Source organism: Lepisma saccharinum, chromosome 2 (genome assembly GCF_977018435.1).
Source record: "Lepisma saccharinum chromosome 2, izLepSacc3.1, whole genome shotgun sequence".
NCBI classification, from domain to species: domain Eukaryota; kingdom Metazoa; phylum Arthropoda; class Insecta; order Zygentoma; family Lepismatidae; genus Lepisma; species Lepisma saccharinum.
In genome coordinates, this window is record NC_139230.1 from 140,080,638 (window position 1) to 140,101,329 (window position 20,692).

The following is a 20,692-nucleotide window of genomic DNA, read 5'->3' on the forward strand; positions in this document are numbered from 1 at the left end:
TTCCCATGCTCTAGCCATGCAATTTAGAAGACAAGAATGCTATCTCTAAAATTTCTGGCTGCATTAGGATAACGAACAGATTAAAATTAAAAATAACTTTTGGACTGTACTTCTTAGATGTTTATGAACAATTTTTATTGTGATGAATGTAAAAATGCTTGAAAAATTTAAAAAGTAATGAAATTCATGTGAACACCACACTCACATGTATACCAACAGAGTTAATCTAAAACACATATACCAATGAAGGATTGATCTAGAAGGAAATTACATTTATATAACTTTTGAAGAAGGTCAATCTGAAGAAAAAAATTCCATGTGACAAACACCAATACAGTAACAATACCACAGAAGCTTCTGGAGGGACGACATGGGTAGCCTCATAACTTGGACACTTACTAAGATTTAGATATGTAATCTTTCCTTCCATACATTGTAACTCAGTTCACTTTAACTTAAATTCTTCCTAAAAAGACAGCAAAATAGGCAATTTCATTCCATAAAGGAGACCCCTGGTTTGACTGAACATTCAGACAAAAATAAAGTCCCTAATGGGACTTTTGCCTAGTATAATGTTACTATGTGTGCATATTATCCTCTACATCCTTCACAATTTAAATGTAATACAATAGTGATTTGTTCCCTTAAAAATAATGCTCCTCTGAGATTATACTTGCTGAAGACATTTGTAGGGAAATCATAATTGTGTAACTTACTTCATTATCAAAGGATAGATACACCACTTATACTTACATGTAATGTTCGGTTTGAAGGGTTTCTCAAAACAATCATGCCCTTCTGCAGTGCCCCAACAGGTACATTGCGAAAAAGAACTTTTGGTACAGGGCCAAATGGTGCTAGTGTAAGGGTTCCCACGGATTCAGGGTGTCCACCACGTGGTTTCTTAGGAGGTGATATCTATCAAATAAAAGAAGACATTACGTAACTCACTTCAAAATAAAATTATTTATAGTGCAACACACATATCTTTGCCGCTGTGCACATACCAATTTTCGTTTCGTCTCCCTCTCTCTTAGCATCACATGTTCTACGCTGCTCGCCAACCTTCGCCATTGTTACCATATTGTCATTCCATTCCTGGACACAATTGCGCAAACATCATTGAAAACAAATGAATAGCTCTCCAGCTTGCCGTTCACACTGTTTGGCAGGGACGGTAATGTGGCAATATAGCATGACAAACTGGTTGCTTCTTTCATGCAGTGCATGTTCATTGGCTAGCTAGTAACTAGTGTTGCCAACTGTAATAATGAAGCACTATTTCTGTCACGGAAGGAGAAAGGCAGTTAAAAGTGACGGTGAGTTTTGTTGGATTGGAAGCACCATATTTTTATTTTATACTAAGTATTTGGGCGGTTTGACGTTGTGTGCATGTATTGTGTGTGTGTATATGAAAGTGTGTGTTTGTTAATGAACGTTAAATTAATAATGCCTCCAGTTTTGTCAAAGTTGAAATCAAAAATCTTGCATAGCCAAGCTTGGGAAATTTACAAATTGTTCATATTTCATAATTTTGGAATTGTTAAAAAAAAAAATGTGGCTCCATGAGTATTTCAACTCTTGGCTCCGCAACGTGATCTTGTAGAAATTGCCTAGAGGTGGCTGTCATTTTTGCTGCTTAATGTGATGCATATTGTTTTCTGTGTTAAAATTGCCATGCTTTGACGGGTGACAAGTTCATAGCAAAAAAAAAAAAAAAAATAGCCTCGCAGCTTATTGTGTAGTGACAGTATATGTCCTTGTTATTGTTGTGGAAGCCAGCATCATTTGTAAATGTACAACAAAGGCAACCGACTGTCGCCGGTCACAGAGAGGCAATAATACTGCTTGAGGGGGAGTGTTGTGGTCCAATTGTCGTGGTTTAACATGTTCGGATGTTATTAGTTCTCAAAGCAGTGGCAGTGTCGGTTGTGTATTATCTGTCATTGCAATTCCGTACCAGTGTAGATGGGTTTTGGGAGTGAACAGTTAGAATGCCACCAGTGCATTAATGCAATGGAAAATAATAAAGTGTTTTTTTTTTGTTTGAAATCACTCAAATAATTGATTGATTTAGTGTTTTAAGTCCACTTTATGCACAGTAAGGCTAATCGGGACTGGACCTACAGTTTAAAGTGCCTACACCAGGTATTGAACCCGGGACCCCTTGATTACAAGGCGACGACTCTACCACTGCACCATCGGGGAGGCCCGAAATTACTCAAATAAGAAACCACTATGAAGAAGTCTTCTTTGCAGCATTTTTGGTAATTTTCTATGTGTTGGTCCATATTTTGAGAATTTTTAGTCCATATGTATGTAGCTACATACAAAGCCACTTGTTAGTATATATTAATCCTAGTCTGGTATAATGCATGACGTTTAAAACTCAACATTAGATAGACCTGAATTCTCTAATTTTCTTGTTGTACGTAACAGCTGTGCATCGGCGCACTGCAGAGATTTTTCTGTCTGCTCCATTAGCAACACTGCTTCTTGAGTTGTGTCACGCATCGCATGGCAGAAATATATGTGTTGGGCTCTAGCATCAAAAGTAAATTAAAAATATGATTATAAAAATTATTACATTGCTATTATATTTCTGCTATTTCTACTTCCAGTTACTCAAACATAAGGTCTCTACAAGCATGACCTAGTAGCCTCATAAATTCTGAGCAAAACAACATAACTGTATCAATCTTTGCTTCTGAGATATTAAATTTTGCAAGAACAGAATGTAATTTCAAATTTTACAACGTAAAAGCCCCAGTGTTGTAGCTAATACCACAGAAAACAGCTTCAGCATCTAAGGCTTAAACCAGACAACACTGATCTAAAGTACAAAAATAATGCAGATGATTCTTAAACACCCACAAGCAATGGTGTGCATGTGATCAAGTCTGCAAGTCTACAGACAGCTCAAACAGATGGCCAGAAAGTCGATATTATAGCACTGGGTGGGAAAGATTTGCTGTTCAATACACTTAAGTGACAAAATGAATAAAAATGCATTTCAATACAAAAATTGATTAGTAACCTTTCAGGTTAATTCAACTTTATCATATCCAACTTGATCATAATATTGCCAATTTAATGTCACTCACTAATGGTGACATTTTTCTTTCTTATTTACTGCACTGCTAAATAAATTACAGAAACATAACTTTTAACATGTAAACTTAGTCCAAATCAACACTAAATGTATGTATTTAAGCACTCATATAATTCAATACATACCTCTATTATAATACTAGACATCATATGCAATTATTGTGGTCAGGATCTGAAATCAGAGAGAAATACAATATTCAGAATAAAGCTAATAGCATGTGACAACAGGAAAAAACATCTTAAAATTAAATGAATAAAATAAAATGTCACATAAAACTACATCATCAACAAAGGATGGTTGCCTACTTGGAAGGCAACCAGTCAATCAGGGTGGCTACTCAAAAATCCAGTTAAAATTCAAATGTAACTGCAGATTTTCAGGGAAAATTTTAATAAAATACAAAGCTAACAATAATTGTAATAAAAATAATAATTGGAATTACCATTTTACGCTAAACCTGTATGGCCTGAGGAGAAGTTAGACAACAACTTTAACAGTTGGCAACAATGTGGATGCAAAACAAACGTGTTTTAAGGTGAAAAAAACAAAGTGCATTCACAGGGAAATGCTGTACCAAGTACTCGTTTGTCAGAAAGCTTGCTTATGGCAATGGAAACCAACACTCTTACTGCAATTATGCAGTATCTGTAGTAAAAATTCTGTGTGTGCTTGTTTTTTTATTTTTATTTTTATTTTTGTTTTCATGCAATGAATCAAGTGAAAGTTCTAGAGGACACTCTTTGAAAATTTATAATGCACATGCCACAATTTTGGAAAAAAAAAATTGCATGATTTCCAAAAGCTGTAATTTTAGCAAATTTCGAAATTTGATTCCTTAATGCTGGGTCCCACTTGTCGCATGTTGTTAAAGTGTCATTTTGTTCTCAATATTACATGTCAAAGTGTAATATATCAGAAAAAATCAGTGGCTGAGGAGTAGTAACCTGTTTTGTATCATAATAGCACATAATACTTTTTCTAACTCAGCTTGGTAATAATAGTCACAATGGATATGAGTATGCCATACCTTCATATGTATACTAATGGACAAAAAAGACAGAACTGAAATATCATGTGTAGCTTTCAAGAAATGGAATGTTAATTGCTGCCCCCATCCACTAAAGGTTAAAGGTGTTATTTCACCACCAATGACAGCTTCAAACATGCAACACATCTGAGTGATAGAATCAGAAAAGTACATGCATTATGACCAGACTCACTATTTAAGTTTTTGTTCTCACTGGTATGAGAAGTCATGGTCATCCATAAGTAAGTTCTAGCCTGAGTGAAAAATAAACAAACCAATCAATTCATATACATTTCTGGTCCTACAATAATCAGGATGTGTGCATAAGCAGTAAAGCGGCTGTCATAAGAGAAATATTATATGTTATCACAATCATGATGAGTGTGAATTAAATGGTGCAGTAGAGAACTTACCTTGAAAGGGGAGGCTTAAAAGTTGATTTTTGTAAGTAACCTAAGGTAGCCTGGGATCTACTCTCAGAATGCTATCAAAATAAGAATTTAACTTAACCATAGGGACAAATGTTGACAATTTTTTACTGATGATCCAGGCAGTGAAAAAAGAGTATGTCAGGCAACTGCGAGAATTTATAAACACAGCTTCAAGCAATTTGAATGCATTGAACATTTCAAATCCTCTAAAAGAGATCATATTATCAATTATTTCTCACACAATTAGATGTTAGCTTTAGAAAGGCATAGGAATTGCAAATGTCCTATTAATTATTCGATTTCTTAGAAAATATATAGATGAAAACTTGAAAACTTAAAATCCACACCTCCAGACTGCAAATAAACACAAATGAGTAATTAACTTAAACTCCAGGTCTCTAAAGTTTTCGAAGACTGCCACACAAACAAATATTCAATTTTACACAGATGCTTCTTTAGTATGGATGCATGTTTTGTAACAAAATACCACCTTATTGCTTGTTTAATAAATGTAATGCATTCCTACAAACTGATGTTAGTGTCTGTCAGGACTTAGTTTGCAAACAAAAAATGAGGGGATACTATTCACTATAAGAGAGAATGGTATAAAGGGCAATAGATAAAACAACATGTAAAGAAGCTGTGTAAGTTTCTATGTGAAAATTGTTGACCTCCATAATGGAGTGATGTATGCTACAGTGCTATGGGTTTGAATAGCAGCCTGGGCATTGGTGTTCTTTTTGAGTACCCTTCTATCATAGCTTCACTCATTTCCATCGTCATGATTACCCAAAAGTCACAGAAAAGCAATGATAAATTAGAGAAATAAAAATCTATGTGAAAATTAACAGCTCCTTTCAACATGTCTATTATCTCCAGATTCTGCAGCACTTCAATATCACACTTCTCATTAGAATACCAAATATATCTAATTTTGATTGATTCATTGATTTGGTGTTTTAAGTCCACTTTATGCACAGTAAGGCTAATCGGGACTGGACCTACAGTTTAAAGTGCCTCCACCGGGTATCGAACCCGGGACCCCTTGGTTACAAGCCGACGACACTACCACTGCACCATCGGGGAGGCCCTATACCTAATTTTGAAAATAGGGGCTGATAGGTATGTATTTGATGAGTGATATTTGATAGAAGTTCTGTTAATATGTCAAACTTGTAGCACATAGTAAATTTGTATGAAGGAATGAAGATAAGAAAATTGCAAATTGAAGATTTTAATATACTGGGTGTCCCAGAAGTCTTTCCCTGATTACAAACTTTATTCATATCCACTATATGCAATGTAGAGATGTGAAAGTGGTGCCAAAATGTTGGAAAACTAACCAAGGTTATTTGTTGCAGGTTTCAGTAACATAGCTGTAGTGTAGCAGTGTCAGTGCCAAGGAATCCGGAATTAATGCTCTTGAGATAGGGTGGCATCTTTCCATACAATGTTTCTTGGACTTGACAGGATTTGGGAATGAAGATGAATTCCATTTTTTAAATACCAACTTATTCATGGCAGATATTCTAGATGAAAGAATTCAGTACATTTGAAAGTTCCTCTGCACTGTTAGTCATGACCGGGTCTCGTGATACCAGAGGACATGCTGAGCTTTTTCCTGATTTGTGAACATTTCCGGTTCTCTGGGCACTGACACTGCTACACTACAGCCACGTTACTGAAACCTGCAACATAAAAACTTTGTTAGTTTTCCAACATTTTGGCGCCACTTTCACATCTCTACCTTGCACATAGCGGATATGAATAAAGTTTGTAATCAGGGAAAGACTTCTGGGACACCCGGTACTAATAATGCTATGAACAATGACTTGTGTGACTAAGGGAGAAGGGGCAAAAGGTAAGAGATAAATTAAGAAGCTAATAGTTTTCTGTTTAAAATTCACATCTAAATGCTGTTACATGTTTTATTAGTATATTTGTGTACTTTGCGTTAGGTGACGAAAGGTAACGAGAAATGGAGAAGAAATAAGAAGTCAAACTAATTTCTGTGTTCTGGGGATTGCTGGGTTCAGTCTCCTTAGAGATGGGGCTTTTTGTTGTGCATTCTTTGTGTATGTTTTCGGTATTATTCCAGTAAGGTATATTAGACTACAAAATTAATTGTTCATGTTTGTTGTCAGAATGCCTATGGTTGAGCCATTCTAACCCAAGGATTTTGACAAAAATCTTAATGCAAATGCCAGAATTTGGACCTTAAAATTATGATTCTTAAGTGACAAATACACTGTAATGGGCAACATTCTTTATTGTATTGGCAATAGTTGACACCAGTCTCCAACATTAAGTAAAATCCTTATTGTGCAGGCTTTCTGCCAAAAAAGCCACAAGATAGCAAGTCCGATACTTCTTCTAGGAAATGTTAAAAGGAAAGATACCATCTTTCCCTCTTCTTGGTAAACATCACAGTTGAATAACAGGATGTGGCGTAACAAATGCAAGTGTGAGTTAATCTGTCACTTGGGGTTATAGCTCAGGGTGGTTCTTGGATACTCAATAATACATTTTCTAATACCTGTCAAAAAGTCGTGGATGTGCAACCGAGTGCGAGTAATCGTGATATTGGGTTTGTGTGGGAATCATGTTGACCTTCAAACCAAATAAGGAGCATGTGCGGCACATCCTGCTTTTCTTGTAAAATAAAGAAAAATACGAGTGAAAGCCATCATATCCTCATGGAAACGTAAGGTGACAATGTCCTAATGCACGACGTGTGTGTGCGTTGGTTTCGAAGATTCAAAAGTGGCGATTTCGACTTGAAAGACAAACATCGCCCGGGCCAGCCGAAAAAATTCCAAGATGCCGAATTACAAGCACTGTTGGATGAAGACAATACGCAACAACAACTGGCAGAGAAGTTAAATGTTGGTCGCCAAACCATATCTGATAGTCTTCATGCCATGGGAAAGATCCAGAAGGCAGGAAAATGGATCCCACATCATCTGAACGACACACAAATGGAAAAGCGAAAAACGGTGTGTGAAGTGTTGCTTTCTCGGCAGGAAAGAAAGTCTTTCTTGCATCGGATAGTGACGAAAAATGGATCTAATTCGAGAACCCAAAAAGTCATGGGTTGACCCAGGACAACCTTCAACATCGACCACAAAACCAAATCGCTTCGGAAGGAAGACAATGCTGTGCATTTGGTGGGATCAGAAAGGTGTGGTGTACCATGAGCTTCTGAAACCAGGTGAAAAAGTGAATGCCATTCGCTACCATCAACAACTCATCAATTTGAACCATGCATTGATCGAAATGCACCCAGATTGGGCGACAAGACATGGAAAAGTGATTTTGCAGCACGACAACACCTCATCACACACAGCGAAAGGCATCAGAGACACCAGTTCTGCACTTGGCTGGGAATTCTTTCCCCACCTGCCATACTCACCAGACTTAGCCCCTTCGGACTACCACTTGTTTTCATCGATGTCTCACTCACTTTTACAGCAACACTTGTTTTCTTTTGGATCAATTAAGAATTATTTACCGGCACACCTGGTATTAAGTATCTATATTAACTTACAAGAAATTGACTTAAGGGGGAGAGGGAAAATTTCCCCTAAGTCTATCTCGCTGCAGCAGCTGCAGATCACTGTTGCCAACTTCTCTCTTTTCGAACCAGATCTGGCTCTTTCGTGCACTCATTTGGCTGCCTCCCCCCCCCCTGCCCATCCCACTATGATGCCACCACTGGCTACGGCCGATAAAGACCAACCTTTGCCACGAGGGTACATTTGCACGTGACGTGATATTCATATGTAGGCTGTGTCACCCACCTCCTCTTTCCTCCCCAGCTATTTTTATATATAGCACTGTGGCTAAGGTGAAGATGACAATATTATTATCCGGTAATCCTTTATTTTCGATTTCATATGAACATCATTGGATTATTGAGATGGGTGATGCCGCCAAATCTAGGCGATGAAAATTAAGAATAAATTGCCATTACTTTAAAACTAACAGTAATAGCAGCACCCCCACCCCTCTGAAACCTAAAATTACCCTAGGAGGCACTTTATTCAGCCTTCGTTAATCTAGCTCCTTGAAAGTCATCTTTAGTTCTATTAATAGTGAAATTTAGTTCTTTTATGCACATCTGGTTTGGCAACACTGCCAGGATGGCAGTAGGAGGCAAGGGGAAATGCATTAAGAAAGATGGCAGTTCTCATATACTGACTGTGTGCTGTAATCAGATTTTTGCATGCTCAGAAGCGAATGCCGGCTGAGATCCACCAGACTGGATGCCATTACTGACAGTATGGTCAGCCGATGGTGCACACAATTCATGGAACGCAGATCCATCATGCACGACACCACACACTTGACGGCAAGTGGGCTCTTTTGCATCACTTTAAGTGGGAGGCCCAATCTCACGTGCTTTGACTTTCATCTCTTCCTTCAGCTAAAGAAGTTTCTGGCAGGACATACGTTTTGACAGTAACGCTGGTGTACAGATGGTTCCACTTTTTGGAGGCATTCATATGATATGGGCATACAAAATTTAGTGCCACACCACAACAAATACCTGAAGAATGGTGGTGAATATGTGGAAAAGTAAGTTATGGGTCACTGTAATTAAGACAATAAAATGTCAATTATGACTGAAGTTTGTGTTTTAATTTATGGCTAATTGGAATGTACTTTCTGAAACATCCTCATGTGAAGCTTCAGCCTGTTAAATTCAATAACAGTAGACGAAAAGTGAAAATTCAGTAGAGCTAGCAGAGGAACATTGATTACGAAATGTCGTACTACATCAGACAATAAAAATTGGATGCATAAGAGTGTCATGGATGTGTTTTTATGCCATAGTGAGACATTTCGTCGCAATTCGACATAGTCAGATGACAACGAATGATGAAATGATTCTCTCAGGCTATCAACAAGGTGAGTTGTGGAGAGAATCTTTTCATTACTCAGATTTATCCGACAAAAATCACATGCATCAATGGAGCCTAAATATTCGGCAGATCAAATGTCAAAAAATTCAGGTTGGACAAAAGCCCTCATTCGTTTCAATGTTCCTTCAGAATATCCACACAATGCCGTACTATGGTGTTGGACATTTGTTGGATGGTGCCAGAGTGGGTGCACCCTTCTGGTCGACAGATCCAACCCCTTTTAGCTCCCACAGACAAGAAAAAAACATGTCAAAACATTTTAAATGTGTCTGCCTCACTGGAAATTTCTCCTCCCCCACCTTCTCACCCTCCATTACTTGTTTCTGGCACCCTGGTTGTGTTGAATGCATAATAGAGCTAACAGATTATGCCAAAGGCTGGCAAGATGATTTCCCGTTTAAGTGCAGCACTTATTACAACTTCAAAATCAAATGTCTGGCAGGTTCATTGGATCACATCACATCTACAGTTCAAAGAAACATTCGTCAATCAAGACAAAATTCCCTGACTTTTCTTCACCTCTCCAAGACTCTTCCAGGTCTGTTGCCACCCTGAGTAGGACATATTGATGCATTGTACCTACAATAAAACAATATTTGCCTACCTTACTGCTAGACTAAGGAACTAATCAGCACTTATCATGACTTTCTTAGAACTGCGTAAACCATTTTTTTAACGAAAAATAGTCAATGAAACTTTGCATGGTTGTAGGACAGTAGGAGTACTACGTTTTAGAATATTATTCTTGCAGATTTTTTTTGTGGGGGAGAATACCATAATTTTCCTTCTTACGAGAGTGTGATACTTTGAGGAAAAGCTATCAACAGCATAAGATTCTACAATGCATCGGTGTAACACTGCATATTTGAAAAAGTCAAGCTTGAAAACACAGTCACGCAAGGCTTACAGACAGGCTCCCATCCAATGAAGGTTAATGATAAGATAATCAAACCTGACTCCCCTAAGCTACTCACATAAGCATATACAGTGCCTTTCAAGGCGGAGTCGTATGCGGAGTGGCAGCCAGCTTGCCGGGCAGGTGGGATCGTGTCTACCGGCATTTAGTTCCACAGCTGTATGCTGACCTTGGCACTGGACACATCAGTGCTTCAGTATCCAGATAGCTGGTGTCCAGTTTGCATGTCTTTGTGAAGTGTTAAGGTGTTTACAAGTGTTTTTGATTGTTTTGTTTTATTTTACGTATTGGATATTAGTGCTTTACTGCAATCTAATAATGCCACACTATCTGTACAATTTAAAACAACGAATTTTTATGTACAACTCTCAAGCCATTACAAATTCTTGTAGGGAAGGAAGTTTTACAGCAGAATTCCCAGATGTTCTTGTTCCACACAGAGACAGTGTTTGAAAACTTGTGAACAAATTTAGGGAAACAGGGTTTGCTCTTGATAAGAAATGAAGGGTGAAACGTGTTCTTACAGAGGAGAAAGTAGATGATGTTGGAGCACGAATGGAACATAATCCTAAAAAACCCTCTGGCACCTTGCACAAGAAAGATATTTTTAAGTCATGCGTGTGACAAGCTACCAACCATTTAAACCTGAAGCCATACATTAGAAGAATTGAAAGAAAATATCAGAAGAGAAACTGATATGTGTTAGTGAAAATTTACTAAAAGGTTACTGTAAATATTTGGATGCAGGAGGAGAACATTCCCAATTCTTCTTGTAACAAAGTACATGTTTATTCTAATTGTAACTGCTCATGTAATTGTACGAGATTATTTCATTACATAACTAGTGTTTCCAGTTACACGGATGTTGCACCAAGTTTGCCGTCGGACGAACTCTCGCTGCCAGGTGCACATGCCACCGTGCTGTGGATGATTCGACCATGAAAGACACTGTAGAACAGTGGCATATTCTCTCATGTAATCTAGTTTACCGCCGGTAAACTAACTTTTTCATTAATATGTAGAAATTGCTGCAAAATTTGAAGTTGTTGGAATCCTGTCGTCATTCTATTTCTATGCCTACAACTATGTTTTACTTTCTATTATATCTAACTGATACTTAACAAATAAGAATTGTCACAGTAAATCAGGTCAAATATTCAGAATATGCCACTGATACAGGAGGCAGTTGTGAAAAATCACTCTGCACAAAAATTGCACCAAGTAATTAGAAACCATGTTCAGACTCATTTTGGCAAATACAAATTCCAACTTTTCCAGGTGTTTTCAGATAATTGTTATGACAATTTTAAAATGCTAACCCATAAAAGTTAAGTCTTCTACTTTGCAACCGTTAAATGATGTAAAGAAATTAAGAAAACAATATACAAAAATAATTTCACAAATTATCTACAGTCAAAAAGCTAGCAGGGTAACAATGTAAAATTACTCTTTTTCAGTCTGTGACTTTCACAACCACAAAAACGATGCAATTTCCCTGACTTTTCCAGATGTTTGAAGTATTGCACTCATTTTTAATGTACTCTCCCACCACCTTGCCCTTCCTAGGTTGATTTCTCCTACTTTCTGTGGTTTTCCAAGGTTTAACATCTGTTGAAACTCCAAATATGTGCTTATAGACATCGTATAGAATTTGACTCATTAAAAAAAAAACGTGCAACATGATGATATTGGAATTACATAATCAGAGCTTGGGCATTGTCACCAAAGAAGAATTTTAACCTTAAAATGTGTTTGTTCCTATCTTGTTTGGTGGTACAAATTACTAAGAAGAAAATCAACCTATGTACACAACTATTGACACTAGGCAACACATGTCATTAATGTAACCATAGCATAAAAAATTACGACCGACAACTGTATCATCACCTATTTCTCACAAAATGCGAATATCTGTGCAACAAGACAGAAGCACATAATTTTTAACTCCAACATAAAGAACAATCAAACTCCAATATTATCATGGAGATACAATCAAATTCCACAGAAGAGAAATTTCCATTGAAAAAAAAGTTGCAGTTATTTATGGAAGGTCTACACATGGTAAATCTCACCTGGGCCAAAGTTTCGATTGTCTAATTCTGAACCAATTACGATGCACATGCATTTTTTTATGAGGTTCAATGTCTCTGTGTCTGTTAACACATGCTTCATCTGCCTACATCCTGCTATTTGGTAAATTCTAGTAAGCAAATGGAGTATGTCCTATGTTGTAAGGACAAATTACTGGCACACGAATCATTGAAGCCAAGTCATGCAAGAACTGGGAACATAGTATATATCAGGGGGGTCTTACAGTTATTCACTGGGTAAGCTTCAACTCTGTGAAGGATGATTATTACTGTAAAGCATATGAGGCAGAATTCAATTTGTTTACTCTCAAATCGTACTTGGATAATAATTATAACCCTAACATTGATCATATTTTATCTGCTTTGCACTGACCTTGACTACAGCACTTTGAATAACGTAGTGTGGAAAACGACCCAAGAAACTAGTTCCCCAGATGGATGAAAACATAAGAGGGCAGTGCGATCAGTACGAGTGCTAATTTTCTGATGAAAGTAATGTGGCTTAGTTAGTATTTGGAATATATTGTGTAGATTTGTTTGTCTTGAAATGCAGTACATGAATTGATGGAAACAGTAATATTTGTGGAGTGATTTGCAGTCACAAAACTGCATTAATTTGGAAAGAAAAGTAAAATAAAATTAATAAATAAATAGCATGCGTAACACAAGAAGAAATATCGCAAAGTGATCCCGGACATCAGGTGTTGGATTGTGTACTACAGTTTTATTTTTCTATGTTATTAGAATATAAGTAGTATCCTGAGAGATATTTCATACCGAGGCGACAAACCACAAGTGTCGCTTGGAAGCAAGCAGTCCGTTATCAATGCAGCCTTTCGAACCGTAGGGACACAAGCTCTGACTGCACCGTATCCTCAAGGAGATTTTACACCAAAGCAACACGGGACAAACAATACGAGGATTTCACAACTTTCATACCGAAGTGACACATGTTGCTTGAAAATGAGCCAATCAAGAGCAACATTTCACATCGTAGCACCATGACGGGCAGCACAGGCCAGCGTTCGGTTGGTGAAATCCTCAAGCGATAAGTGTTGCATGCCGCTTGTCGTTTTGGTGCGCAATCTCCCTAAAGCAAGACACTCATTGCATCGCGCATGCGGGAACAACAAACCACGGCAACATGTTTCAAGCTATTGAGGAAATGGCCCAGTTTGAGCGATGCACACGCGACACGTGTGGCTTATCTTGTCGCCTAGATCTGTTGTTGTAATGTGCGGTTTATTGTGTCGCCTATCTGTTGTTCGCACAATTAGCAGCGAACGCTTGCTAATAGACTGAAGGCACAATCTCACTTGTCACTTAGTTGGGAACTCCCCCTGTAGTGTGTCACTTCGGTCTGAGTACCCTTCCCTTAAGGAGCTTTCCGACCGAAGTAACAAGTAGCACGCAAATACGCCATATGAACATATTGTTTGCTGTTTGGAACCTTATGTGCAATGAATGCTATTTTACAGTCTGGAAGGGTGTGTCACTAGTGTGACAGTGTGAACATCCCGTGTTGCTTGTCCTACTGGTTTGAAAGTTTCCTTACACTCATATTGATTGCACTAAGAAAGTTTTGTGGGGTTCCCCTTGTCGTTTCATGCAAACATCATTATCATCATTTGCCACGATTAGTTTAAAGTGGAAGAAAAGAGATATTAAATATCAAAAATACAAATGCTTCAGTGTGTATATCTTTAAAAGGAATGATGATTCGAACCCAGGACCCCTTGCACTGTAGCGTGATGTGCTAACCACTCTGCCACTGGGCGATGTTTGTTGAACCATGGAACATAACAACTGTCAGTGCAAGTCAGGTAGTGACAGCACATGCAGCATACATCGCTACTCACTACATATTTGTTGTGGAGTTGTATCTCAGAAAATACTGGATGTACTGATAACTCTACCATTTACAAATTTCAATATGCATGTTCATTAACTAACAATTCAAATCTAGACATGTACATGTATGTAAAGTTGAAAATATTACACCAGGTCATTTGTGTACTACAGACACACTGAAACTATTTGTTACTTCTAATACAAATGCTATTGATTCTAGAAATCATGTTCTTTGTGATACACTAAAATACATGCAATCTCTTGATCTATGATGAATTAATTAAAAAAACATGGTCCTTGTACTATGTATACAGTTTGAATCTAGAAGCACACATGAATAAAATACATCTCACGAAGATTAATGTTAACGTCAATGTAAGAACTTGACATTACTTCATGTCAAATATTTCTCTTCTTGCACCATTTAATATTCACACATATGCATTTATGTGTACATATGTGTGTGCCTATATACATATATATACTTAATATTGCATTTAAAATGTAGCTTTATGAGTATACATATACTCCTTAATTTCCAATTGTCCATACATTTTTCTATCTTTCTTACTTACTTACTATTATTATTATTTTGTTTTCTATTTTCGGTAAAAGTTCGGTATATCGGAGACACATTTCTTCATTTTTACACAAGAAACTACTTACGGAAATGAGTTTCTGCAAGATTTCCAACATTCGTCAAGGTATTTTCTTTCATCGTGGAATATCTTTGACCAGGAAATAATGTTATTTTCAAGAGAAATAACTCACCGATGCACAATTGGCATTGCTTTCGCTACGTGAACTGCATGCTGCGTACATTTGATGATGTAAGCCCGTCAATGTTTCCAACTCCCTTTTTTTTCACTATGCTTGCCTGACCGAACCAAACCTAACCTTATCGGAATGGTTCATGGGGCCCTCTGTGAGTGGTTAGTGGGGCTATCCATCAGCTACCCATACATAATGTAAAATTGTCACAGGTGACGAACATGATAGTAGCTATTTTTTGGTGAAGAAATTTGGAAACACTGCATACCCACAATGTGAGTCAAAATGTGCCTGCCATAACTTGTGTTACGGAAGCGAAGAAAGGAATCAAAAAATCACTTTGTATGTGAAAAATTTCATGTAAAAAGCATAATGGCACCTTGAACTATGTTCTGCAATACACAATTGGTAAGTACGAACCATGCAAAACACAAAATATCCGATTTTAATGTGTCTCTGATATACCACACTTTTACCCTTTTTTCTTATTGGGTATATATACTGTTTGTAGGTAATGTGTGTCAACTGTAGACTGTATTCTGACAAGGGATAGGTGGGAGAACAGCATACGCTGAACCTTGCCCACTCAATAAAGATATTATTATTAGGAGCAATTGAAGGTGACAGGAGTGTTCTCAGATTTATTTACTAGAGAATGTACTAACCAAATAAGTTTTCCGGATGAAGTATCAGAGGTTCTGATGTCCCGGTCACTGTTTGAAATTTGGATATTACGTGTGTAAGGTGTAATATATTGGGTACCAGTTTCATAGATCGGAGACACATTAAAATAGCATATTTTGTGTTTCGCATGGTTCGTACTTACCAATTGTGTATTGCGGAACATAGCTCAATGTGCCATTATGCTTTTTACATGAAAAAAAACACAATTTTTCACATTCTGAGTGCTTTTTTTATTATTTTCTTCGCTTCCGGAACACATAATATGGCGAGCACATCTTGACTCACGTTGGTACCTACTATCGTGTTCATCACCAGTGGAAATTATACATTATGTACGGGTAGCTGATGGATAGCCCCACAAACTATTCACGGATATCCCCACGAACCATTATGCACGGTAGCTGACCGATAGCCCGACAAACTATTCACGGATAGCCCCACGAACCATTTCCGATATGGTTAGGTTAGGTTTGGTTACATCAGGCAAGCTGGGTAAAAAAAGGGGGGGTTGAAACACTGACAGGGGCTTACATCATCAAACATACGCAGCATCCGGTTGTCATAGGGCAAGCAAATGAAAGCAATGGCAATTGTGCTTCGGTGAGATATTTATCTTGAAAAATACATGATTTTAGGGTCAAATATATTCCACGATGAAAGAAAATACCTCGATGAACAATGTAAACCTTGGAGAAACTCATTTCTGTAAGCAGTTTCGGTAAATGTCTGTTATATCGGAGACACATTTCTTCATTTTTACAGAAGAAACTACTTACAGAAATGAGTTTCTGCAGCATTTTGAAAGTCGTGGAGGTATTTTCTCACTGTAGAATGCTGCACAACAAGAAATAAGCACTTTTGATATAATAAACTTGCATTTTGTGCAAAGCGACAACATTATGCCATTGTTTCCATTATGTACCTGCAGATGGTGTGAGCGTCAAAAGTCACGAGGTCTCTCCAGTGTTTCCAAACATGCCATTTTTTTAGGAGAATTTATTTTAACTTTGCTTACCTAACCTAACCTTGCTGGAAATGGTCCGTGGGGCTAGTGAATGGTTTTTGGGGCTATCGGTTTGTGATGACATAATGAACATGAAATTAGGTATTTTTCGGTTAAGAAGGTTGAAACACTGCATACCCACTCCAAATCGACAAAACACAAGCACGATGCACGATGATCCACAGCTGTGCGCGCCATATTGTATGTTCCGCAACTAAAGAAAGGACCCAAAAGAAGTACTCATAATGTGAAAAAATGAAGTTATTTTCGTGTAAAAAGCATAATGGCACCTTCAACTATGTTCAGCAATACACAATTGGTAAGTACGAACCATTTGAAAATGAAAATATCCGATAGAAATGTGTCTCCGATATAACAGACATTTACCGATCTTGTGTAAAATTGAAGAAATGTCTCTCCGATGTATGAAACTGTTACCATATATTGCTTTGGTACAATTTAACAATACAGGGAATTTATCCAATTTGTTTGAAATTTGGGATACTTACTAATTTGGGCCTCGTAATCACGAATCTGCACTTAAAATTTGGGGGCAGGTGAATCCAGCCAATTTCTAACATGCCTTTAACAGGGACTCTATAGAGAAAGCCGGTGAGCCAGAGCGGAGGCGGGGCCGCGTTAGCTGTTGGGGGTGGTAGGTCAATTACCCCAGGGGCGGAGCCTGGAATCGGTGGGAAATTTGGAAATCTAGGGTGTAGAAATAAGAACTTTATTTAGATTAATTTGCTATTTCCACGCGTGAGAGCCAAATTTTAACTGCAGATTCGTGATTAGGGGGCTAAAATTAGTGAGTATGCCGAATTACAAACAAAATGGAGAAATTCCCGGTATTGTAAAATCGCTCCATTGCTTTTCATAATGGCAATATTTCTCCGGAAAGAAGTGAGGAAGCCATGTTTTGTGGATTTTAAGTGTAGCCACACTGTATCCACTGTCGGATTGTAAACACTACAGACTTTGAAGGTAAGCTTAGTGTTATTTGAAGTATGTTTGCCAAACCTAACCTACCCTAACCTTACGTGAAATTTTCAAGTTACAGACGTGACCGGGAAATTGTAACGTCAGATTCATCTTCGTCAGATACATGTCCTACAGAAGAAAATATTTTTAAAATGGCTCACTGGAAGAATGATATGTAATGCAACATGGCTTAGAATTTTAATTGAAGGGCTTCATTTGCTATTAGCTTCAAATGGAAGGAGTGCACTCATGAAAAACCCTTTCAATGGATATGAGATGGCTATGAAATAAAATATAATTATTAATGATGATGGTGAGATTGCCATAAAAAGGAAAACTACTAAGGATGGCTAGAAAGAAGATGTGGAAATAATTATATTGTTTTCAAAGAAGTAATAAAAGAAGATAACACATTGAAGATATTAACGTTCGAAGAATGTATTTTGCACATTAAACACTTTACTATACCGGAGACGGATTTCTTCAAATTTACAGGAGAAAGTACTTAAGCAAATCATTTCTGTAGCGTTCTTGATGTTCGGGAATGTAGTTTTGATCCATTTTAATGTGAAAGCATGTGGTTTTCTATGAAAATCTATTTCCGACGCGCTATTGCTGCTGCCGCCATTTGCTTTCTGCACGAGAGCACAATACGCTCTCGTATTGTCCGTATATGCTAAATTGAACGAAAGAAGTGCTAATGGAACCTAACCTAGTAGGCATACCTCATCCCCGTGATGGTTTGTGGGGCTATCGTGAATTTTTGGGGTTGCCCGTGGAAGGTTTGCGGGAAATAAGGAACAAGAGTAAGTACTCGTTATTGTAAGAAATAGACATATTTTTCGTTAGAAATTAATTATTTCACCTAAAGAAATGTTCCACAATGCAGAATAGTACGTTAGCAATGTAAAAAATTGTGAAATAAATCATTGATAGGTGTCTCCGGTATAGTAAAGTAGTAACAAATTGTTTTTTTCGAATCGTGCAACTTATTTGGCCTGTAAGTAAGGTATTTTTCGTCATTCATGCATCTCCGTTGTACGATAGCTCGTGCCGCCATTACCGTCGACTATGTGAATCATATGTTCCGTGCGTTCGATGGTAAAAATTTACTATCCTTCGGACACCTCTATTTTTTTCGGTTAGTCAATTTTTGACATTCGTACTTACGTATCTGCTTCGCGGAACATTCCTGAAGGTTTATCAACGTTGTTTTGGTGAAATTAATTGCAATTTTTCACATTACCAATACGTCTTTCTGATAGGCCTTTTTGGTTGCCTGAGACGAACTAACCTAACCACGCGCCAATGGTTCGCAATTATTTCCAATTTCTAGATCCTGTACTAACACGACACCAAATTTTAACTATGTTTCCTAACCTAACAGAACTAACCTAACCACGTGTCAATGGTTTGTGGGGCTAGCGCCAATGGTTCGCAATTATTTCCAATTTCTAGATCACAACCCCGTGTTCAATTAGAAAATCCACTGGATCCTCCACACCCAGAACAAAACACAATCACCATGCGTCATAATACAGTCACGACGCGTGATGGTGTACGAAGGCGTACGTGCCAAACGCTATTCTCCGTCGGAGAATTAATTTTCAACAAACATGAATTTCAGATATGAAACATTCCCACATCACACAAAACACCTTCCCGATATTCGACAATGCTACAGGAACTTATTACGGTAAGTAGTTTCTTCTGTAAAAATAAATAAATGTGTCCGAAGGATAGTATACAAGTACCGCGTAAAGTAGTCTAGCCTCAATTTTCGCTTAAAAACCTTTTGTGAATAGTTTGTGCGGCATTTATCCGTTCATAAGTTTGGAAACACTGCACATCAGCTGACGATAGACAACGTGAGTCAAGATTTGCCCGCCGAATTAGCAACGACCAATAAATGATTATAATGTTAAAAATAACGCTCTCTTCATGGAAAAAAGTGATCCCCAGCTTGAAAAATGTTCCGGTATGCATATGAGGTAAGTAGAAATGACTTTTATTTTAAAATAAACGAGTTTAATGTGTCTCCGGCTTATACAACTGGTACCAACAATATCCCCGGCTTCAGAAAGTCCTCAAGAACGCAATTCGTAAGTACTTTCTCGTCTTTTCTCCTGTAAATTTGAAGAAATCCGTCTCCGACTTATACAATCGTTACCTAAAACTCTTCACAACGCATCGTTGTTTGTCTTAACAACTAGAACTGATTACATACGTTGCACACATTCATACTGGAATGGAACAAAATAACAATGCAACTTTGCAACTCTCTGTGGCAGACATGACACAGCAAATTATTCATAATCCGGTATAAAGATATGAACGTACATGAAATTACACAAATTCAGATTGCAAATAGCCACAAAATATTAGTAATTAACTCACATTTACTCTCACTTCGGCTTTCACTTCTGCCGCTTTTCAGCACTTCACTTATAACGTTGGTATAGCAACCAGTAACAAACTTTCAGCCAATCACATCACATTCACCTCTTCAATGTTGCCAAGCAAAACTTTTAAACAGGAAAACACGGAACTGTTATTAATCGAGAAGGGGTGATAAATTACCAATTTTCAGGGAACTGTGAAGACTTCAGGAGGATTAAATTAGACCAAGAGATTTATTATATCCTAATTTCATGTCCATTACTCTTTGGCTTTGCTGTTACTTTTTTCAACTGCTTTGAGTGTCGAGAGAACCATGCGAAAATCATCTTCAATCTGTGTGTGGTGATCATCATCTACCATATTCTGTGTACGACAATCATATCGTTAATATCAACTTCTTGGTTGTATTGTATTTTCCTTAATGACTGTCATTTTGCAGCTCTTTGCGTTAATTACGAGGACGAAAATAAGTAATTATTATATTGAACACATGAAATCGAA

At 37.5% G+C, this 20,692-nt stretch overlaps 1 protein-coding gene across 1 annotated transcript in view; it reads right to left on the bottom strand.

Annotated features, from left to right (window-relative positions):
* LOC145984519 (uncharacterized) overlaps positions 1 to 20,272 on the bottom strand; it is a 141,628-nt gene extending 121,356 nt beyond the window's left edge. The window contains exons 1-3 of the mRNA XM_083118174.1: positions 20,189 to 20,272; positions 3,238 to 3,283; positions 754 to 918 (exon numbers count right to left, since the gene is read on the bottom strand). Coding sequence (XP_082974300.1) covers positions 754 to 918; positions 3,238 to 3,261 — 189 coding nt within the window. The 5' untranslated portion in view covers positions 3,262 to 3,283; positions 20,189 to 20,272. The remainder of the gene's footprint in view (positions 1 to 753; positions 919 to 3,237; positions 3,284 to 20,188) is intronic.
* Between the last annotated feature and the right edge of the window lie 420 nt (positions 20,273 to 20,692).